At 39.3% G+C, this 21,342-nt stretch overlaps 1 protein-coding gene across 16 annotated transcripts in view; it reads right to left on the reverse strand.

Moving 5' to 3' along the window:
- Nucleotides 1-21,342, reverse strand: part of LOC101126317 (disintegrin and metalloproteinase domain-containing protein 32) — a 179,630-nt gene that overhangs the window by 133,006 nt on the left and 25,282 nt on the right. For 15 of the 16 annotated variants that reach the window (XR_008667910.2, XR_008667909.2, XR_008667911.2 and 12 more), the window contains exons 3-6: nt 17,542-17,603; nt 7,039-7,114; nt 4,380-4,456; nt 2,797-2,968 (exon numbers count right to left, since the gene is read on the reverse strand). Coding sequence is in view for 11 of the 16 variants with exons in the window: in XM_063709327.1 (XP_063565397.1) it covers nt 2,797-2,968; nt 4,380-4,456; nt 7,039-7,114; nt 17,542-17,603 (387 nt within the window). In the remaining 5 variants the exon portion in view is untranslated. The remainder of the gene's footprint in view (nt 1-2,796; nt 2,969-4,379; nt 4,457-7,038; nt 7,115-17,541; nt 17,604-21,342) is intronic. The other variant, XM_063709330.1, reaches the window with a different exon arrangement.

Below are 21,342 nucleotides of genomic sequence, written 5' to 3' on the forward strand. Positions count from 1 at the left end.
CAGGGACATGGATAAAGCTGGAAACCATCATTCTCAGCAAACTAACACAAGAACAGAAAACCACACACCGCATGTTCTCATTCATAAGTGGGAGATGAACAATGAGAACACATGGACACAGGGAGGGGAACATCACACACTGGGGCCTGTCGGGGAGATGGGGGGTAGGGGAGGGATAGCACTAGGAGAAATACCTAATGTAGATGACGGGTTGATAGGTGCAGCAAACCACCATGGCATGTGTGTACCTATGTAACAAACCTGCACGTTCTGCACATGTACCCCAGAACTTAAAGTATAATTACATATATATATGAGGAACTTTCTGTTTGTCTTTTACTTGGCTGTTTTTCTTTCCTCCAACACTTATCCAGACAAACGATGATATCTGTGGGGATCCAGAGCTTCCCAGCTTTCCAGATCATGCCACTTTCCAAATGATACATACAAATGCAATTTGGCTGACATATGTGCTCAAATAACTTTATTGTAGTAATTATCACTTCATTGTAAAATAAGTATGTGAAAACTTCCTGATTTTCAAAGGAAACCCAAAGAGAAATCTGAGACAGGATTTATATGTAGATAATTTACTAATAAAGTTCTCCCAGGAGAGACCAGCTAATGAGTGGGAGAAGCAGGATTAGGATCAGGAGGAATCCACACAAGAGTGTGCTCTCAGACACAGTCCCACAGAGAAAATCTGGTGTGTAAGTTGTGCTACAGAGTTGTCCTGACCTGTAACAAGAAACCAAGCTCACCCTTTCCCACACTGGTGAGGTGCTGGCTAAGGACCACCCTGGGGAAATGTAAATCTCCAGTACTTATGTTTACCTTGCCATCTGGGCAAAGCAGTTTCAGTTGGCTGAAGGGCAGCCCACATAAAAAAGAGTTACAAGTGGCACATGTTCAAAGCAAAGGCATAAACAAAGACATGGTGTCCCACCCTCCTGCATCACCCCCACAAAAATATACTAGAAAGGAATCTGAGGGGTTCTGGGCAGGACACTGACATTGTTCGCTACACTGGGTCATCTCAGTCATTGTAAATTAGAAATTTTCACAAGGCAAGAGAAAAAAGTTCAGCATCTAGTTCACAAACATTATTTGAAATTATACACATATATTTGCTAGCATTGAAAACGCTGGCACTGCACTCTCATTTGGACCCTGTATTATTTAAGATATAGGATTGCCGTCTACACAGAGACAGAAAATAATAGTGAATTAAGCAAACTTAGAGTCTATTTCTCTCTCACATAAATTTGTGAAGAGGTATGGTAGTTCCATTCTGAAAATTCTTCAAAAGCAAGGCTCATTTTACCTTGTTTCTCTGCTACCTTTATGGCATCAGCCTCATCCTTGTGGACCATTACATGTCAGTATGTCCACACTCCACCCAGCAGAAAAGGGAAAGAAGATAAAACCCCTCCTTTTAATATTCAAGCCAGAAGTAACACATATTATGCTTGCTCACACGTCATTGGCCATAATTTTGTCACATGGCCCTACCTAGAGGTAAGGGAGGTTGAGAAATATTGTCTTTGTTTATATGCCCAGCTAAATTCTGAGGTTTGGTGTTTTTTTCTTTTTTCTTTCTTTCTTTTTTTTTTTTTTTTTTTTTTGAGATGGAGTCTTGCCCTGTCACCCAGGCTGGAGTGCAGTGGTGTGATCTCAGCTCACTGCAACCTCCACCTCCCAGGTTCAAGCAATTCTTCAGCCTCAGCTCCCGAGTAGCTGGGATTACAGGCGTCTGCCACCATGCCTGACTAATTTTTGTATTTTTAGTGGAGACGGGGTTTCACCATGTTGGCAAGGCTGGTCTTGAACTCCTGACCTCAGGAGATCCACCCAACTTGGGCTCCCAAAGTGCTGGGATTACAGGCATGAGCCACCATGCCTGGCCTGGTATTTTTTTCTTTACTGACAGAAAACAGGGAGAGCATATACTGGAAACAATGAATACTGCCACATACTCTTGTATAAACTATGCATAGTTATGCCAATGTTACTTGGTATAAAAATTTTCTCTTTCACAATTGCTTGTGTAAGCACCAACACATGCAGTTACATAGTGTGTTCACTGAACAATTTACATGACCATAACCGGCAATTCTGTTTATGACATTTTAATTATATCTATGATTTAATTAATGCTGACTCGTTGGTCATGAATATAACCTTTAAAATTATTGACTTTATTGAGTAACTTCCAGGAATGTAGGAGCAAAAGCAGGGACTGAGTTTTTAAAGTTTATATGGCACATACAAGAGGGAATTTTTGGAAAGTAATAAGAATGTAACAAGCAAAATAAGAACAAAAATAAAGTGAATCATAAAAAGTACAGTTTCAAGGAAATTGTTAGGTAACAGAAAGATGAACAGCCAGGCACGGTGGCTCACGCCTGTAATCTCAACATTTTGGGAGATTGAAGAGGGTGGATCATTTGAACCTAGGAGTTTGAGACCAGCATGGTCTGTCTCTTTTTTGTAGAGACTCTGTCTCTATAAAAAATTAGTCTGGTGTGGTGGTGCATGTCTGTGGTCCCAGCTACTCAGGAGATAGAGGTGGGAGGATTGCTTGAGCCCAGAAGACAGAGGCTGCAGCAAGCCATGATCAGTCCACTGCACTCCAACCTGAGTGAGAGAGTGAGAAAAAAAAAAAAAAAGATAAGATGTTCACAAGGAAAGGATATTTGCTACAATTCTACAGTGGGCTCATAAATTTATTTTTTAAATAAATTAAATGGAAGTAATAACTGCTTTAAAAGTAGTAATAAAACATATACAACTCACTTTTTCACTTATAAAAATGTTGTCATCCATTGGTTGTTCTTTCAGGCTTCTGTCAATAAAAATTGCAATATCATTGTCTTCATTCTTTAATTTGTAAAGAACATGCTGAAATTCAACTGCAGATTCCAGAGGCTCAATTCCATAAGAAACATTTTCAAATTGCAGTATTCCTCTGTGAAATTATGAATACAATTTTAAGTGCTTTTAATCAAATCTATATAATGAATTTCTGACAAAATCCAAAAGAAAAAAAAATAAAACGTTTTGAGTCCAGTATTTTTTTCTGAATTCTGTCTTAGAGATGACTCTGAAGAGACAAAAGATTTCCCAAATCCACAAAACCCATTTTCTATTTCGTTTTTGTATAGTTGTAAGAGCAGCAGAAGTTACTTAATCAATTGCTAGGTACACAAGTATATATCATAACAGTAATTGAGTAATTCTATTGTTTTCCAAGTCAGTGTCTCAATTAAAGCAATTGTAAACAGAAATCATGATGACTTTCTCTCTGGCTTGCCATGCTTTTGAAAAATGATTATACTGCATATATGACAAATGTATATAATAAGAAACTTTACTTTTAAAAATAAAATTTGGCAGAATTATAAAATATTTGTTACTTTTGCTTATATAGTCTGAATAAGAAATTAAAAGCAAGATTTTAAAGAGTAAATGACTTGTATCACTATTTTTCTATGAATACAGGTAGCAGCCCAAGTCACTACTCCCTAAAATATAAATTTCAGATCCAAATTTCAGGGTTCTATGTAGGAAGCACTGAAGAAGAACATTTGTTTGTGAAAACAAACACCCTACACTACAAAATGAAGGTGGAAAAGTTCCTGACAGAATGGAAAACTCCCTAAGCCGTAAGGAGGAAACCCAGTAATTCTTGAAGAGCTCAAGATAATAATATCATCAGAAAAATGAGTATTTTTATGAGTATTAAAAATTATTTGTTTATATATAATTTGCCTCCTCAGTCTGAAGATGATTTCCTTGAGAAAAAGCATCTCTTCTTTATCTTCATATCTCCAACATTAAAACACATGGTGGGTAACATAAATACATTTTCAGTCCAGTATTTTGACTCAAACCTGTCTTAGAGATGACTCTGAGAAGACAAAAGATTACCCTAATCTACAAAACCAGCTCTCCATTTCACTTTTTTATAGTTACAAAAGCAACAGAAATTACCTAATCAATTGCTAAGTGTGCAAGTATACAGCATTACAGTGATTAATTTCCCTGTTTTCCAAGACAGTGACTGAGCTGTCCTAAACTTAGCTCCTACAACACTTGTAGTCAAACATGTTCAATTGTCTTTTCTGTGGTTAAGGAAACGTGAGACATAGAGCAAGGAGACTAGGAAATCTAAACCTTTGAAAAGGTTAGAAATGTCTCTGGTCACTGAGGAAAGTGAGGAGAAATAAGAGAATTGGAAACATGTTCAGAGGGGGATATCATTAAATAATCTCCACATACGAAAGCTCCTTCAACCCCACACTTAATACAAAGAGAACAAATTCACTGCAGCCAAATATCATAACTAAGGTGTTCTGTAATCAACAATAGAAAACAACCTTAGTCCAGAGCACGTGCTGAGTGTGACCATGGAATCTGGATATCCTTCAATATTTCCTTGATAGTAGCATTGAGTCTAGGAAAGAAAAAAAGTAAAGTAGTCACTTAAGAAGTAACAAAACTTTCTAGTGATTTCCTACTTCTATACTTGATAGAACCTTCTGAATATTTTTCACAGGCTCCGTGATTTATATCAGTACAAGTAAAGTGAAATTCAGAAAAAAATTCTCCCCATAATTGCCACTTACACTATGTTAACTACACTTTATAATAGATTATGACTTGAGATTACTATTTTACACCCTGCTTCCAAAATGCTGTCTCATGTTTTAGGTAAAAATATCTTCCAGTACACAAATTTAGATCCTCAATTAAAAGACAAAGATGATGAATCTGGATTTCTTTTAAAACTCAATTAATATGATGCTAAAAAAGAGTCATAAAAATGCAATGACACAGGAAGATTGAAGGGCTAGATGCCAACACAAACCAAAAGGATGATTCTGAATTTGCACTAAGAGAGGAAATGTGGACTTTAAGGCCAGAAACATTACTAGAGATAAACAGGGACATTTGGTAATGATAAGCATTTCAATTTGCCAGGAAGACACAAATATTCCAAACTGGCATTCACTTAATAACACAGCTTCAAAATATATAAAGTCACAATTGAAAGAATAGTAAAAATTTAAAAATCTACAGTTATAAAAAAGTTTTTTAAAGTTAATTTCTCTTAGTGACTGATAGATCAAGTGTTCAGAATCTACAGAAGGTTTGGACAACGTGGTTAGTATGACCTAGTTAACATATGCAAAATACTATACCTAAAAACTTCAGAATATATGCTTTCTAAACACTCATGGAACATCTACAAAATAGAAACCATACTCCAGGCCATAAAGCAGGACTCAACAGATTACAAAGGAATTAAATTGTATAGAATTGGTCTCTGAGCACAGTACAATCAAGCTAGAGACACACAGAGTCACAAACATTGTCACAGATGTGAAAATTATATAATTTCCAATATTCAATGGCGCTATAACTTTTATTATAAGTAAAGTTCAGATTTCTTATTAACACACTGCTTTATGATGGAACTAAGGGAAGGAAAAGGGAGCAATAAAGCAAAATGATGATCCCATCCAACGTAAGTGAAGCAACATATGTAATTTAATATTTCAGCAAATTTTTATTATATTCCAAGTATGTGCTAGGCACTTTTCTAGGCACTGGTGTTACATCAGTAAATAAAACAGACCAAAAGCCCTGCCCTTGGGATGATTATATTGCACTGGGGAGACAGAAAATAAAGTAAATAAATAGAATATATATGATACATCATGTATTGATAACTGCCATGGGAAAAAGGCAAAAAAAAAAGGTAAAGGAAATAGAGTATTAAGAGTAAGAGACCAATTTAAAGTAGGGGTTAGTCAAGGGCTAATAGGGTGATTTTGAGTAAAGACCTGAAGGAAACGAGGATGAAAAACATATGGGTCTGTTGGGAAAGAACAAGCATTTGGATACCAGGAAATAGAAAGTATGAAGTCCTTGAAAGGAGAACATGGCTGTTATATTTGAAGAACAACAATGCTGGAACAAAGTGAATGAGGTAGAGAATAATAGGAAATGAGGTCAGAGAGGTAAAAGGGAACCAGGTGACTCTGGCTTTCACTCTGTAAGTGGTGGGAAGCCATTCATGCAGGGTTCTGAGCAGAGAAGCAGGGTAATCTGACTATGTCTTAACAGGATCAATATGGTCACCATGTTGAGAACTGACTGAGGCTGGGTGCGGTGGCTCACACCTGTAATCCTAGCATTGTGGGAGGCCAAGGCAGGCGGATCATCTGAGGTCAGGGGTTCGAGACAAGCCTGGCCAACATGGTGAAACCCTATCTCTTGATAGGGTTTAGATAGAAAATTAGCTGGGCATGGTGGTGCATGCCTGTAATCCCAAATACTCGGGAGGCTGAGGCAGGAGAATCGCTTGAACCCAGGAGGTGGAGGGTTCAGTGAGCCAAGATCGCACCATTGCACTCTAGCCTGGGCAAAATAAATAAATAAAAACAAAAATAAATGAATAAAATAAAGGGATAAATAAATAAAATGAAGGGATGGACAGGTGAGGAAGCAGGGAGATTATTCAGGAAGTTATGGCAATGATCCAAACTAGAGATGATGTTTACTTGGAAATGGGTGGTCTCAGTGGATGAAGGCAGAGGAAGAAGGTGGATGCTGGACACTTAGTTTGAAGGGCAGGGTCAATAGGATTTATGGATGTATAAATAATGGATGAGATGAGGAAGAGTTAAGAAAAAAACAAAGAGTTTTTGATCTGTGATTTGTGTCTCATAACATTCATGTCCACTTTTCTTGTTATTTAATTTATATTCTTACAAACAAAATATAAATAATAAATATTTTATTTAACAAAATATCAATTAAATTTAAAAATAGTGACTATGTTCTCAGCAATGGGAAAGGTGCTAAGTCAATCTAATTTGTCTTTACCAAAACTTCAGGAAACCCTGATCATTAATCAATAAATGTCTTAAATATATCCCCTGTGAATCTTGAGAGCCTTCTGTATAATAAAGCATTTATTTAATATAAAAAAATTTTAAAAAACTATAAAACACAGAATTTAAATCTTACCTGAATATCTGAAGAATAAGTATTCATGGATCCTTGATTGTACAAATAGATCATAAAATTATCTGCTAAAAAATATCTGAATATAAAAAGAGAGGAAATTTTTTAATTATTCTTTTTGAAACATATAGAAACACAGTAAACTTAACACTCTCAGCCAAAATCTGACCCACCCTCTGTTTTGTAAATAAAGGTTTATTGAAACACAGCCATACCCATTCACCCACATATTGTCATGGCTCTTTTCATGCTATAAGATGAGAGGTTAACTAGTTTTGACAAAGAACATATGGCCTTCAAAGTCTAAAACATTTACTATCTGAATCTTTAGAGAAAACGTCTGTCAACCCGATATAAAGGTAGTATTTTCTTTTGACATATATTTAATGTTTACTTAAAGCAATATACATTTACTCAAAATAGTTTTCCTACCTTAATGGACTCCTTTTAAGAAAAAAAGAAGGGACCGAAAGAAGAGCATTCTAAAATGTAAAAGAGGCTGGACGTGGTGGCTCACACCTGTAATCCCAACACTTTGGGAGGCCAAGGTGGGCAGATCACCTGAGGTCAGGAGTTTGAGACCAGCCTGGCCAACATGGTGAAACCCCGTCTCTACTAAAAATACAAAAATTAGTCGGGTGTGGGGGCAGGTGCCTATAATCCTAGCTACTCAGGAGGCTGAGGCGGGAGAATTGCTTGAACCCAAGAGGCAGAGGTTGCAGTGAGCCGAGATCACGCCACTGCACTCCAGCCTGGGTGACAGAGCAAGATTCCGTCTCAAAAAAAAAAAAAAATTTAATAGACATAAACTGGATGTTGGATTGTAAGAGTTTTCTGTTCTTACATTCTTTCTAAAGCTTTATTACTATGCACATACATTACTTTGATAATGAAGTGGAAGAGTATTGCATAAAGGTCATATTCATCTGAGCATATGTACTGAAACGTCCAGTCTAAGTTCAACTTTGGTATCAATCCCTGTACTCATGATGCTATTTTAGTTATGCTTCCTCACTTCATGTTCACTCTTCAACCCACCGTCACTTAATTAGGCCACTCACACTAGCTTCTGTTGGAAAGCCTCCACTCAAACTGATCTCACAAAAATTACTAATGACCTCCTGAGTGTCCAATCCAAAAGACAGTATTACGTCAAGTAAAAATACTCTGAAGCAGCCAGGCGGGGTGGCTCACTCCTGTAATCCCAAAACTTAGGGAGGCCGAGGTGGAGGGATTGCTTTGGGCTCAGGAGTTCGAGACCAGCCTGGGTAACAAGGCGAAACCTCATCTCTACCAAAAATACCAAAATTAGCCAGGTGTGGTGGTTTGCTCACGTGGTCCCAGCTACTTGGGAGGCTGAGGCAAAGGATCACTTGAGCCAGGAGTTCAAGGCTGCAGTGAGCTGAGATGCCACCACTGCTTTCCAACCTGGGTGACAGAGAGAGACCCTGTCTCAAAAATAAATAAATAATAAAAATAATTTTAAAATACATTAAACAAAAAAAAAATAAATAAAATACTCTCAAGTACTTCATATTGTGGACCACATTCCCCTTCTTGAAACCATCTCTTCTTCAGCGATAATGATAGATACCACTTCCTCCTGGTTCTCCTGTCTTTCTACGTTTCTAAGTCCCTTTATTTGGATCCTTCCTTCATCCCTTAAATGTTTCCATGGCATTCAATTCTAGGCTGTTTCTCTTTCTTACTTTTAACATTCACCCCCACCTGTATAGATTTATCTTGTTCATTTCTGTGGTTTAATTTACTACTTACATAAAAAGGTTGCTTTTAGTATTATAGCTTTGCAATATATTTGAATTCAGGTAGTGTGATGCCTCCAGCTTTGTTCTTTTTGTTCAGTAGTGCCTTGGCTATTCAGGGCCTTTTGGGGTTCCATAGGAATTTTACTATTTCTGTGAAAAATGTCATTGGAATTTTGGTAGGGATTGCATTGAATTCGTGTATCATTTTGGACAGTATGGACATTTTAACAATATTAACTCTTCCAATCCATGTTCTTTCCATTTATTTGTGTCTTCCTCAATTCCTTTCATCATGTTTTCTAGCTCTCAGTATACAGATCTTTCACCTCCTTGGTTAACTTACTCCTAAGTATTTTATTTTTTGTAGCTATTGTACACGGGGTTGTTTTCTTGATTTCATTTTTGGAAAATTTGTTATTAATGTATAGAAATGCTATGATTTTTGTATGTTGATTTTATATCCCACAACTTCACTGAACTTGTCTATTGGATCTAACAAATTTTGGTGGAGTCTTTAGGGTCTTCTATAAGTAATCTATATATCAGATCATGTCACCTGCAACAGGAACAATTTAACATTTCTCTTTCCCATTAGGATGCCTTTTATTCATTGTTCTTGACTAATTGCTGTGGCTAGGACTTCCAATACTATGTTGAATAGAAGAGATGAAGGAAAATAGGCATCCTAATCTTGTTCCTGATATTAGATGAAAAACTTTCAACTTTTTACCACTGAGTATGATGTTAGCTATGGCTCTGTCATATATGACCTTTATTGTGTTAAGGTATATCTCTTCTAGGCCTAATTTGCAGAGAGTACATCATGAAATAATGTGGATACTCACACTTCTCTACCCCATTCTAAACTAAATTAACTGCCATCAGGATATTTCCCCCTGTGGGATATCCCACAAGCACTTCATACCCAGCGTCTCCAACAGGGAGCCATAATACCTGACTCAGGTCTGTTCTCACCCTCCCTCTACCCTACCAAATCCCTGCCACCACTATAGTCAATCTGTTACTACATCTTTTTTCTGCCACATCAGCATTTCTCAAAAACAGGAAAAGGGAGGCTTGCTTCCAGGATGGCCGAATAGGAACAGCTCTGGTCTGCAGCTCCTAGCAAGATCAACACAAAAGAGAGGTGATTTCTGCATTTCCAACTGAGGTACCTGGTTCATCTCACTGGGACTGGATGAACAGTGGGTGCAGCCCACGGAGGGAAAGCTGAACCAGGACGGGGTGTCGTCTCACCCGGGAAGCACCCTTGTGCTTTACCTTTCCTAGCCAAGGGAAGCTGTGACAGACTGTACCTGGAGAAACAGTATACTCCTGACCAAATACTGCACTTTTCCCACAGTCTTAGCAACCAGCAGACCAGGAGATACCCTCCTGTGTCTGCCTCAGCAGGTCCCATGCCCATGGAGCCTTTCTCACTGCTAGTGCAGCAGTCTGAGATTGCCCTGCAACACTGCAGCTTAATGGGGGGAAGGGTCATCCGCCATTACTGAGGCTTGAATAGCCTACAGTGTAAACAAAGTGGCCAGGGAGCACGAACTGGGCAGACCCCACCACAGCTCAGCCAGGCCTACTACCTTTATAGATTCCACCTCTGGGGGCAGGGCATAGTAGAACAAAAGGCACCAGCCAGCTTCTGCAGACTTAAACATCCAGTCTGACAGCTCTGAAGAGAGCAGCAGTTCTCTCAGCACAGCATTTGAGCTCCAAGAATAGACAGACTGCCTCCGCAAGTGGATCCCTGACCCCCATGTATCCTGATTGGGAAACACCTCCCAGTAGGGGTCGACAGACACCTCAAACAAGCAGGTGCCCCTCTGGGATGAAGTTTCCAGAGTAAGGATCAGGCATCAATATTGGCTGTTCTGCAGCCTCCACTGGTGATACCCAGGCAAACAGGGTCTAGAGTGGACCTACAGCAAACTACAACAGACCTGCAGCTGAGGGGTCTGACTATTAAAAGGAACTAACAAACAGAAAGGAATAGCATCAACATAAACAAAAAGGACATCCACACCAAAACCCCATCTGTGGGTCACCAACATCAAAGACTAAAGGTAGGTAAAACCACAAAGATGGGGAGAAACCAGAGCAGAAAAGCTGAAAATTCCAAAAAAACAGAGTGCCTCTTCTCCTCCAAAGAATAACAGCTCCTCGCCAGCCAGGGAACAAAATTGGACGGAGAATGAGTTTGACGAGTTGACAGAAGTAGGCTTCAGAAGGTCGGTAATAACAAATTTCTCCAAGCTAAAGGAGCATGTTGTAACCCATCACAAGGAAGCCAAAAACCTTGAAAAAAGATTAGACGAATGGCTAACTAGAATAAACAGTGTAGAGAAGAACTTAAATGACCTGATGGAGCTGAAAACCATGGCACGAGAGCTTCATGATGCATGCACAAGCTTCAATAGCCGATTCGATCAAGTGGAAGAAACAATATCAGTGATTAAAGATCAAATTAATGAAATAAAGTGAGAAGACAAGATTAGAGAAAAAAAGAGTGAAAAGAAACTAACAAAGCCTCCAAGAAATATAGGGACTATGTGAAAATACCAAATTTATGTTTGATTGGTGTACCGGAAAGTGATGGGGAGAATGGAACCAAGATAGAATACACTCTTCAGGATATTATCCAGGAGAACTTCCCTAACCTAGCAAGGCAGGCCAACATTCAAATTCAGAAAATACAAAGAACACCACAAAGATATTCCTCGGGAAGAGCAACCCCAAGACACATAATTGTCAGATTCACCAAGGTTGGAATGAAGGAAAAAATGTTAAGGGCAGCCAGAGAGAAAGGTTGGCTTACCAACAAAGGGAAGACCATCAGACTAACAGCAGATCTCTTGGCAGAAACCCTACAAGCCAGAAGAGAGTGGGGGCCAATATTCAACATTCGTAAAGAAAAGAATTTTCAACCCAGAATCTCATATCCAGCCAAATTAAGCTTCATAAGTGAAGGAGAAATAAAATACTTTACAGACAAGCAAATGCTGAGAGATTTTGTCACCACCAGGCCTGCCCTAAAAGAGCTCCTGAAGGAAGCACTAAACATGGAAAGGAACAGCCGGTACCAACCACTGCAAAAACATGCCAAATGGTAAACACCATCAATGCCATGAAGAAACTGCATCAATTAATGGGAAAAATAACCAGCTAACATCATAATGACAGGATCAAATTCACACATAACAATATTAACCATAAATATAAATGGACTAAATGCCCCAATTAAAAGACACAGACTGGCAAATTGGATTTAAAGAGTCAAGACCCATCGGTGTGCTGTATTCAGGAAATCCATCTCACGTGCCGCTTAAAAATGCACATAGGCTCAAAATAAAGGGATGGAGGAAGATCTACCAAGCAAATAGAAAACAAAAAAAGAAAAAGCAGGGGTTGCAATCCTAGTCTCTGATAAAACAGACTTTAAACCAACAAACATCAAAAGAGACAAAAAGGCCACTACATAATGGTAAAGGGATCAATTCAACAAGAAGAGCTAACTATCCTAAATATATATGCACCCAATACAGGAGCACCCAGATTCATAAAGCAAGTCCTTAGAGACCTACAAAGAGACTTAGACTCCCACACAATAATAATGGGAGACTTTAACACCCCACTGTCAATATTAGACAGATCAACAAGACAGAAGGTTAACAAGAATATCCAGGACTTGAACTCAGCTCCGGACCAAGTAGACCTAATAGACATCTACAGAACTCTCCACCCCAAATCAACAGTATATACATTCTTCTCAGCACCACATCACACTTATTCTAAAATTGACCACATCATTGGTAGTAAAACACTCCTCAGCAAATGTAAAAGAACAGAAATCACAACAAACTGTCTCTCAGACCACAGTGCAATCAAATTAGAACTCAGGATTAAGAAACTCACTCAAAACCACACAACTACATGAAAACTGAACAATCTGCTCCTGAATGACTACTGGGTTCATAATGAAATGAAGGGAGAAATAAAGATGTTCTTTGAAACCAATGAGAACAAAGACACAACGTACCAGAATCTCTGGAACACATTTAAAGCAATGTGTAGAGGAAAATTTATAGCACTAAATGCCCACAAAAGAAAGCAGGAAAGACCTAAAATTGACACCCTAACATCACAATTAAAAGAACTAGAGAAGCAAGAACAAACAAACTCAAAAGCTAGCAGAAGGCAAGAAATAACTAAGATTAGAGCAGAACTGATGGATATGGAGAAACAAAATCCCTTCAAAAAATTAATGAATCCAGGAGCTGGTTTTTTGAAAAGATTAACAAAATTGATAGACCACTAGCAAGACTAATAAAGAAGAAAAGAGAGAAGAATCAAATAGATGCAATAAAAAATGATAAAGGGGATATCACCACCAATCCCACAGAAATACAAACTAACATCAGAGAATACTATAAACACCTCTATGCAAATAAACTAGAAAATCTAGAAGAAATGGATAAATTCTATGCAAATAAACTAGAAAATCTAGAAGAAATGGATAAATTCCTGGACACGTGCAACCTCCCAAGACTAAACCAGGAAGAAGTTGAATCTCTGAATAGACCAATAACAAGTTCTGAAATTGAGACAATAATTAATAGCCTACCCACAAAAAAAGTCCAGGACCAGACGGATTCACAGCCAAATTCTACCAGAGGTACAAAGAGTAGCTGGTACCATTCCTTCTGAAATTATTTCAATCAATAGAAAAAGAGGGAATCCTCCCTGACTCATTTTATGAGGCCAGCATCATCCTGATACCAAAGCCTGGTAGAGACACACACAAAAAAGAGAATTTTAGGCCAATATCCCTGATGAACATCGATGCAAAAATCCTCAATAAAATACTGGCAAACTGAATCCAGCAGCACATCAAAAAGCTTATTCACCACGATCAACTCAGCTTCATCCCTGGGATGCAAGACTGGTTCAACATATGCAAATCAATAAATGTAATCCATCACATAAACAGAACCAATGATAAAAACCACATGATGATCTCAATAGATGCAGAAAAGGCCTTTGACAAAATTCAACAGCCCTTCATGCTAAAAACTCTCAATAAACCAGGTATTGATGGACTGTATCTCAAAATAATAACAGCTATTTATGACAAACCCACAGCCAATATAGTGAATGGGCAAAAACGGGAAGCATTCCCTTTGAAAACCTGCACAAGACAAGGATGCCCTCTCTCACCACTCCTATTCAACACACTGTTGGAAGTTCTGGCCAGAGAAATCAGGCAAGAGAAAGAAATAAAGGATATTCAATTAGGAAATGAGGAAGTCAAATTGTCCCTGTTTGCAGATGACGTGATTGTATATTTAGAAAACCCCATCATCTCAGCCCAAAATCTCCTTAAGCTGATAAGTAACTTCTGCAAAGTCTCAGGATACAAAATCAATGTGCAAAAATCACAAGCATTCCTATATACCAATGATAGACAAACAGAGAGCCAAATCATGAGTGAACTCCCATTCACAACTACTACAAAGAGAATAAAATACCTAGGAATCCAACTTACAAGGGATGTGAAGGACCTCTTCAAGGAGAACTACAAATCACTGCTCAGTGAAATAAAAGAGGATACAAACAAATGGAAGAACATTCCATGCTCATAGATAGGAAGAATCAATATCGTGAAAATGGCCATACTGCCCAAGGTAATTTATAGATTCAATGCCATCCCCATCAAGCTACAATGACTTTCTTCACAGAATTGGAAAAAACTACTTTAAAGTTCATATGGAACCAAAAAAGAGCCCGCATTGCCAAGACAATCCTAAGCAAAAAGAACAAAGCTGGAGGCATCACACTACCTGACTTCAAACTATACTACAAGGCTACAGTAACCAAAATAGCATGGTACTGGAACCAAAACAGAGATACAGACCAATGGAACAGAACGGAGGCCTCAGAAATAACACCACACATCTACAACCATCTGATCTTTGACAAACCTGACAAAAACAAGAAATGGGGAAAGGATTCCCTATTTAATAAATGGTGCTGGGAAAGCTGGCTAGCCATATATAGAAAGTTGAAACTCGATCCCTTCCTTACACCATACAAAAAATTAACTCAGGATGGATTAAAGACTTAAATGTAAGACCTAACACCATAAAAACCCCAGAAGAAAACCTAGGCAATACCATTCAGGACACAGGCATAGGCAAAGACTTCACAACTACAACACCAAAAGCAATGGCAACAAAAGCCAAAATAGACAGATGGAATCTAACTAAACTAAAGAGCTTCTGCACAGCAAAAGAAACTATCATCAGAGTGAACAGGCAACCTACAGAAAGGGAGAAAATCTTTGCAATCTACCCATCTGACAAAGGGCTAATATCCAGAATCTACAAATAACTTAAACAAATTTAAAAGAAAAAAAGCAAACAACCCCATGAAAAAGTGGCCAAAGGATATGAACAGACAATTCTCAAAAGAAGACATTTATGCAACCAACAGATGTATGAAAAAATGCTCATCATCACTGGTCATCACAGAAATGCAAATCAAAACCACAATGAGATACCATCTCATGCCAGTTAGAATGGCAATCTTTAAACGGTCAGGAAACAACAGATGCTGGAGAGGATATGGAGAAATAGCAACTCTTTTACACTGTTGGTGGGTGTGTAAATTAGTTCAACCATTGTGGAAGACAGTGTGGTGATTCCTCAAGGATCTAGAACTAGAAATACCATTTGACCCAGCGATCCCATTACTTGGTATATACCCAAAGGATTATAAATCATGCTACTATAAAGACACATGCACACATATGTTTATTGTGGCACTATTCACAATAGTAAAGACTTGGAACCAACCCAAAAGTCCATCAATGCTAGAATGGATAAAGAAAATATGGCATATATACACCATGGAATACTATGCAGCCATAAAAAAGGATGAGTTTATGTCCTTTGCAGGGACATGGATGAAGCTGGAAACCATCATTCTAAGCAAACTGTCACAAGGACAGAAAACCAAACACTGCATGTTCTCACTCATAGGTCGGAGTTGAACAATGAGAACACATGGACACAGGGCAGGGGACGTCACACACCAGGGCCTGTTGGTGGGTGGGGGACTGGGGGAGGGATAGCTTTAGGAGAAATACCTAATGTAAATGACAAGTTGATGGGTGCAGCAAACCAACATGGCACATGTATACCTATGTAACAAACCTGCACGTTGTGCACATGTACTCTAGAACTTAAAGTATAATAAAAAAAAGAACTAAAAAAACACACACACAAAAAAAAAGGAAACTCCTTATCTCTATGTAGTCATAGTTCTGCTTCTCATTATTTTTCATATAAACTATTTGCAGTAGCTTCCTAATGGTCGTTAGGCTATCATAATCATTAAGCAGTTAATTTCTCAAAACAATATACACATGCCCTATCCCTCTCCCAAGCTCTGGTCCCTCAATTTCTCAACACTGCTTATAGTCTTAGTAAGATGTTCAAATGCAATGTGAGCTCTCTAACTTTCCTTCATACTCTTCACAAAGATCTTTGCGTTATCATCCACCATATTCTTTTTCTCTTCTGCCTAAAAGAGTAAGTTTAACTTTTCTTTGGGAAAATTATTTAGTATCTTACACACAATAAACCACTTGTTTACACCTTTTTTTTTTTTTTTTTGAGACAGTGTCTCACTCTGTCACCCAGGCTGGCGTGCAGTGGCACCATCTCGGCTCACTGCAACTTCTGCCTCCCAGGTTAAAGCGATTCTCCTGCCTCAGCCTCCCGAGTAGCTGGGATTACAGGCGCACGCCACCATGCCTGGCTAATTTTTGTATTTTTTAGTAGAGACGGGGTTTCACCATGTTGGGCAGGCTGGTCTCAAACTCCTGACCTCAGGAGTTTGATCCACCTGCCTCAGCATACCTAAGTGCTGGGATTACAGACGAGAGCCACCGCACCCAGCTTGTTTACATCTTTCATCTCTCTTTTCTTCTCCTTAAGAAATTTTCCATCAATCAGAATACTTTGTTTTCTCTTTCTTCAAAAATATTCATGTAAGCCTCTTTTTTCTCTGAGGGATGTTTTTGAAAAAGTCTATAATTGCTACCTCTAGTTTCTCATAATCCACCTCTCTCCAATGCCAGGTAGTCTAGTTTTACTAGTTTAGCTGAAGCTGTCCTCTTCAATGTCACAAATCACTTCCAAGCCAGCCTTTCCCAACCGGGTTTGCATCAGAGAATTAAACCCTATAGAAAATTATTTCAATTATTTAATAATTCTCTGAAGAGTGGCATATAGCTAGGACTATTTTCCATAAACTATTCGCCAGCTCTGCAACACTATAAGGTCTGTATTAAATCCCTGTCCCATATTACTCATGGTCATCCCACTTCTCTGATAAAACCCTAACTGATATAAACCAGCTACAGATTTAGTTATTTTTGTGACATCTGCCCTGATGATATAGGTCCTGCTGGTCCTGCCAACTTAATATCATAAATCAGTCTTCAGGAGATAAGTCCCTGTTTTTTGTCCTAACTCCCATTTGCCAAAGAATACTTGAGACATTAAAACCAAAATTTAATTAAGTCACAGGACAGCATCTGTTCACTTAAGACAATTTAAAAAGTTAATAATTCCATGTATTTTTCTCATACTCCATTTTCTATTGCAAGTAAACAGCTTCATAGAAATAAAATAAAATCCAAAACTAAAGAATAAAAATTTACCTTTGTTTAAGGTGCACAGTGTACAGTTTCTCATCTATTGGAATAATATAGGATATTTGTTCCTAGATAATTCAAAACAACTGAGAGTGAAGACAAATTTAATACAAGAAGCAAAACAACAGTTTTATATCAATTAATCTTTCCAAACAATGCTTAAAACATCTTCATTACATTTCTCAGACTACATGTGATTTAAAATGTGCAACAACACATCAAAAAATTTAATATTTACTTATTTTATAATGGTTTTTACTATTTCCACACAAATAAACCCAGTCTAAGGATTTACATAGGATTAAAAATCTACCTGTAACTAACCTGTAACCTCTTATGAATGAATAGGTCACGTGCTACACTAAAATACCTATTTAGGTGGCATCATTGGGATAAGAGGATATTCTACATCAGTGAAGCTTACTCTGTCCACCATAAAAATTATTTAACCATTTTCTTAAAAACCCTCCTAAGATGTATTGCCTGTTCCCTATATTTTAAACAGAAGATTATTGAACAAAATTTAATATTGTCTTTGACTTTATCTCTACTATTTTCAAGTTAGAATATGGATGACAATAGGTTGGAATATCTGTAGGTCAGTGAACCTCAGTGATGAGATTTTATGGAGCAAAAGGGAACACGTGAAAAGCAAGAGTTAGAGAAACAGAGAAAAAATTAGTTAAAACATATAGAAATGAAAAGGACACAAATATCAAAACACAGAAAAAGGATAAGCATTCCAGGATCTCTGAAAATAAGAAGCAACCAGGGTACCATACAGATCAAAGAAGAATGAGGCAGGTTGTTTCCAGGTCAGAAATGAAACCAGATCATCAACATTATTGGTGATAACTCAACTTGATATCATGTACCCCATGATATGATGTCATGAGGAGAGCACCTCATCTCTATGTTAATCTTCCCTAAAATTCACTGAACATGAGAAAATATCAGACAAATCCAAATCGAGGGGTGTTCTACAAAGTACCTGACCTCCTCAGAACTGTCAAGGTCATGAAATTCAAGGAAAGACCGAGAAACAGAGCAAAGGAGCCTGGGAGGGGGCATGCTGGGTAGTATTCTGGATTGGATCCCGGAACAAAATGGACAGTAGAAGACAAACTAGTTGAAATCCAGAAATCCAAAGAAAGTAGTTTCCTTACTAGTAATGTATCAATATTAATTTCTTGTACTTAATAAATATAATGTATTCATGTGGCTATATAAGAGCTAACATTACAGGAAACTGAGTGAACAGTATATATGGGAACTCTGTAGTCTTTTAGCAATTTTTCTGTATATCTAAAATTATTCCAAATTTTCAGAAGTTTATTTTTAAAAAACGAAAACCAGACATAAATCGAGAAAACAAAAGAAGCATAACAGGCATATGGCAAATATAAGGCAGAAGGACCAAAGAGAAAACCCTAACCCTGAAACAGCAGGGCATCCTACTTTTTAAATTTGCATTGGCGACACTAGCTCCTTGGTGAGCCTGATCTGAATGCGATAACTGAACACAGATGCTTGAGCATCTTTATCGTTTTTGGTTTTTTTTTTTTTGGTTTTTTTTTTTTTTTTTGCAACAGAGTTTCGCTCTTGTTGCTCAGGCTGGAGTGCGGTGGCGCCATCTCAGCTCACCGCAACTTCTGCCTCCCGGGTTCAAGGGATTCTCCTGCCTCAGCCTCCCGAGGAGCTGGGATTACAGACATGCGCCACCACGCCTGGCTAATCTTGTATTTTTAGAAGAGACGGTGTTCCTCCATGCTGGTCAGGCTGGTCTCAAACTCCCAACTTCAGGTGATTCGCCCACCTCGGCCTACCAAAGTGCTAGGATTACAGGCTTGAGCCACCACACCAGGCCCCATCTTTATCCTTTTTTAAGGTGGATTTGATGTGCAAGCAGTTCTTGGATGAATATTTTTCTCAAACCCAAAACTTAGTAATTATTATTAGTGTCCCAGATAATACTTCGTTTAGCTGTACTTTCACTATGGGAGTTATCATGAAATACCTTTTATTTGCAGACTATATACAGAAGTTTAGGTAGATCTTTAAGGAGTGTAGAGGAGTTGATTATTGGAGGCCATGAGATAATTTACTAAACAATAATGGTAAATTTGTGTTTGCCTCCTCAACAAAGAGGTACCAAAACAGTGAGCAGATAAGCACATGTCAAACAGAGGATCTAGGAGAGAAAACTAGAATTCAGCAGGGAAGTGACAGGGAACCTCTGAGGCCTAGAAGGAAAGACAAGCAAATAAGCAGCTGGCCTGGCCAGGATTGGCTGAGAGCCAGGAGGAAGTCCCCATTGTAGGGAAGAAGCAAGCAAGAGATCTTCCACGGTCCTGGGTCCCACCACGAATGCTCTGCAGTACAAGCCACAGGAGAGCCCCTGAGCCTTCACGGGCCCTGCCTACCTGCACTCCTGGTGACTGAATTGTTTCAGAGTGGGAATTCACACTGAGTCCCACTCACCCTTCGATACCCAAGCAGAGGCAGCACAGTACCATGTTGAAAGCCCAGCCCCAACAGATTACATCCTGACCTGGGACCCAACAGCCCCATTTCCTCAGCCCTGGAGCCCTGCTGACATCCCCCCATGTCCACCCAGAGGGCTGCAGCAGCGCAACGCCAGCTGGAACAAGTGGGGCAGCTGGGTCCCCAGCACTCTAGCCCACACAATGTCCTACACCCCAGAGAAGGGGCGATGTAGCACATTGGGAAGGCTGCCACCTGGACAAAGGGAGATGAAGCATGCACTCCCCAGAGCCTGAGAGCTACCTGCCTGGGGCTGCCAGCACTGACAGCAACCTCACGCGCTCCCAGCAGCAGGGACACAGCACAGTTGCATGGGCCTTCAGTAAGTCTGAGGACCGGCCCACCCAAACGCAGTCCTTGAGCCTGAGGGCAAGCTCAGGCTACCCAACACCACTGGTGCCTACATGCACTATCCAGGGATCTGATATATCTGGCCAGCCCCACCTGCTATCAGTGCCCATGCATGCCTCCCAGGAGCCTGGAAAATGGCCTGCCTAGTCTGCCACAACCCCGACCAGTGCCCACCCACATGCACCAGCCAGGAGCCTGGGAACTGGCTGACCCAGCCTACTGCCACCCGTAACGGTGTTCACACGTACCACCAGACAGCCTGAGGACTGGCCGACTACTGCTACTGCCACTGCTGGTGTCACACACTGCCCAGGGCCCAAGGCCCCATCCACCTGACCTGCCACTGCCACCACTGTGGACTGGCTTGCCTGGTTTCCCCATCCCCAGTAAAGCCTCACCACAGTCCCCAGTCACAAACATAGCCTAATCCACTGGGAAACTCACAGACATCACTGATGTTGATTATAGTTGAAGAAATCATATAGATATTACATCTCTGCACATGACAACAATATCTGCTTCTGATGTGAGTCTCAAGAAGCTTCCATCCATGGTGGAAGGTAAAGGGGAGCAGATCACATGGTGAGAGAGGAAGAAAGAGAGAGGGAGAGGTGCCAGGTCTCAACTAACAGATCAAGAATTCACTAATTACCATAAGGATGGCACCAAGCCATTCATGAGGGACATCATGACCCAAACACCTCCCATGAGGCCCCACCTCCAACACTGAGGTCAAATTTCAACATAAGGTTTGGGAGAACAAACATCCCAACAATAGCATGGTCCGAAAAAAAGTATTTGAACAAATAATGGCCAAAACCATTCAAAATTTGAGGGAAAACAGTAGTCTACACATCTAAAATTCCAGCCAACCTCAAGAAGAAAAAAATACAAGAAGATACACACCAAGAT

Source organism: Gorilla gorilla, chromosome 7 (genome assembly GCF_029281585.2).
Source record: "Gorilla gorilla gorilla isolate KB3781 chromosome 7, NHGRI_mGorGor1-v2.1_pri, whole genome shotgun sequence".
NCBI classification, from domain to species: Eukaryota; Metazoa; Chordata; class Mammalia; order Primates; family Hominidae; genus Gorilla; species Gorilla gorilla.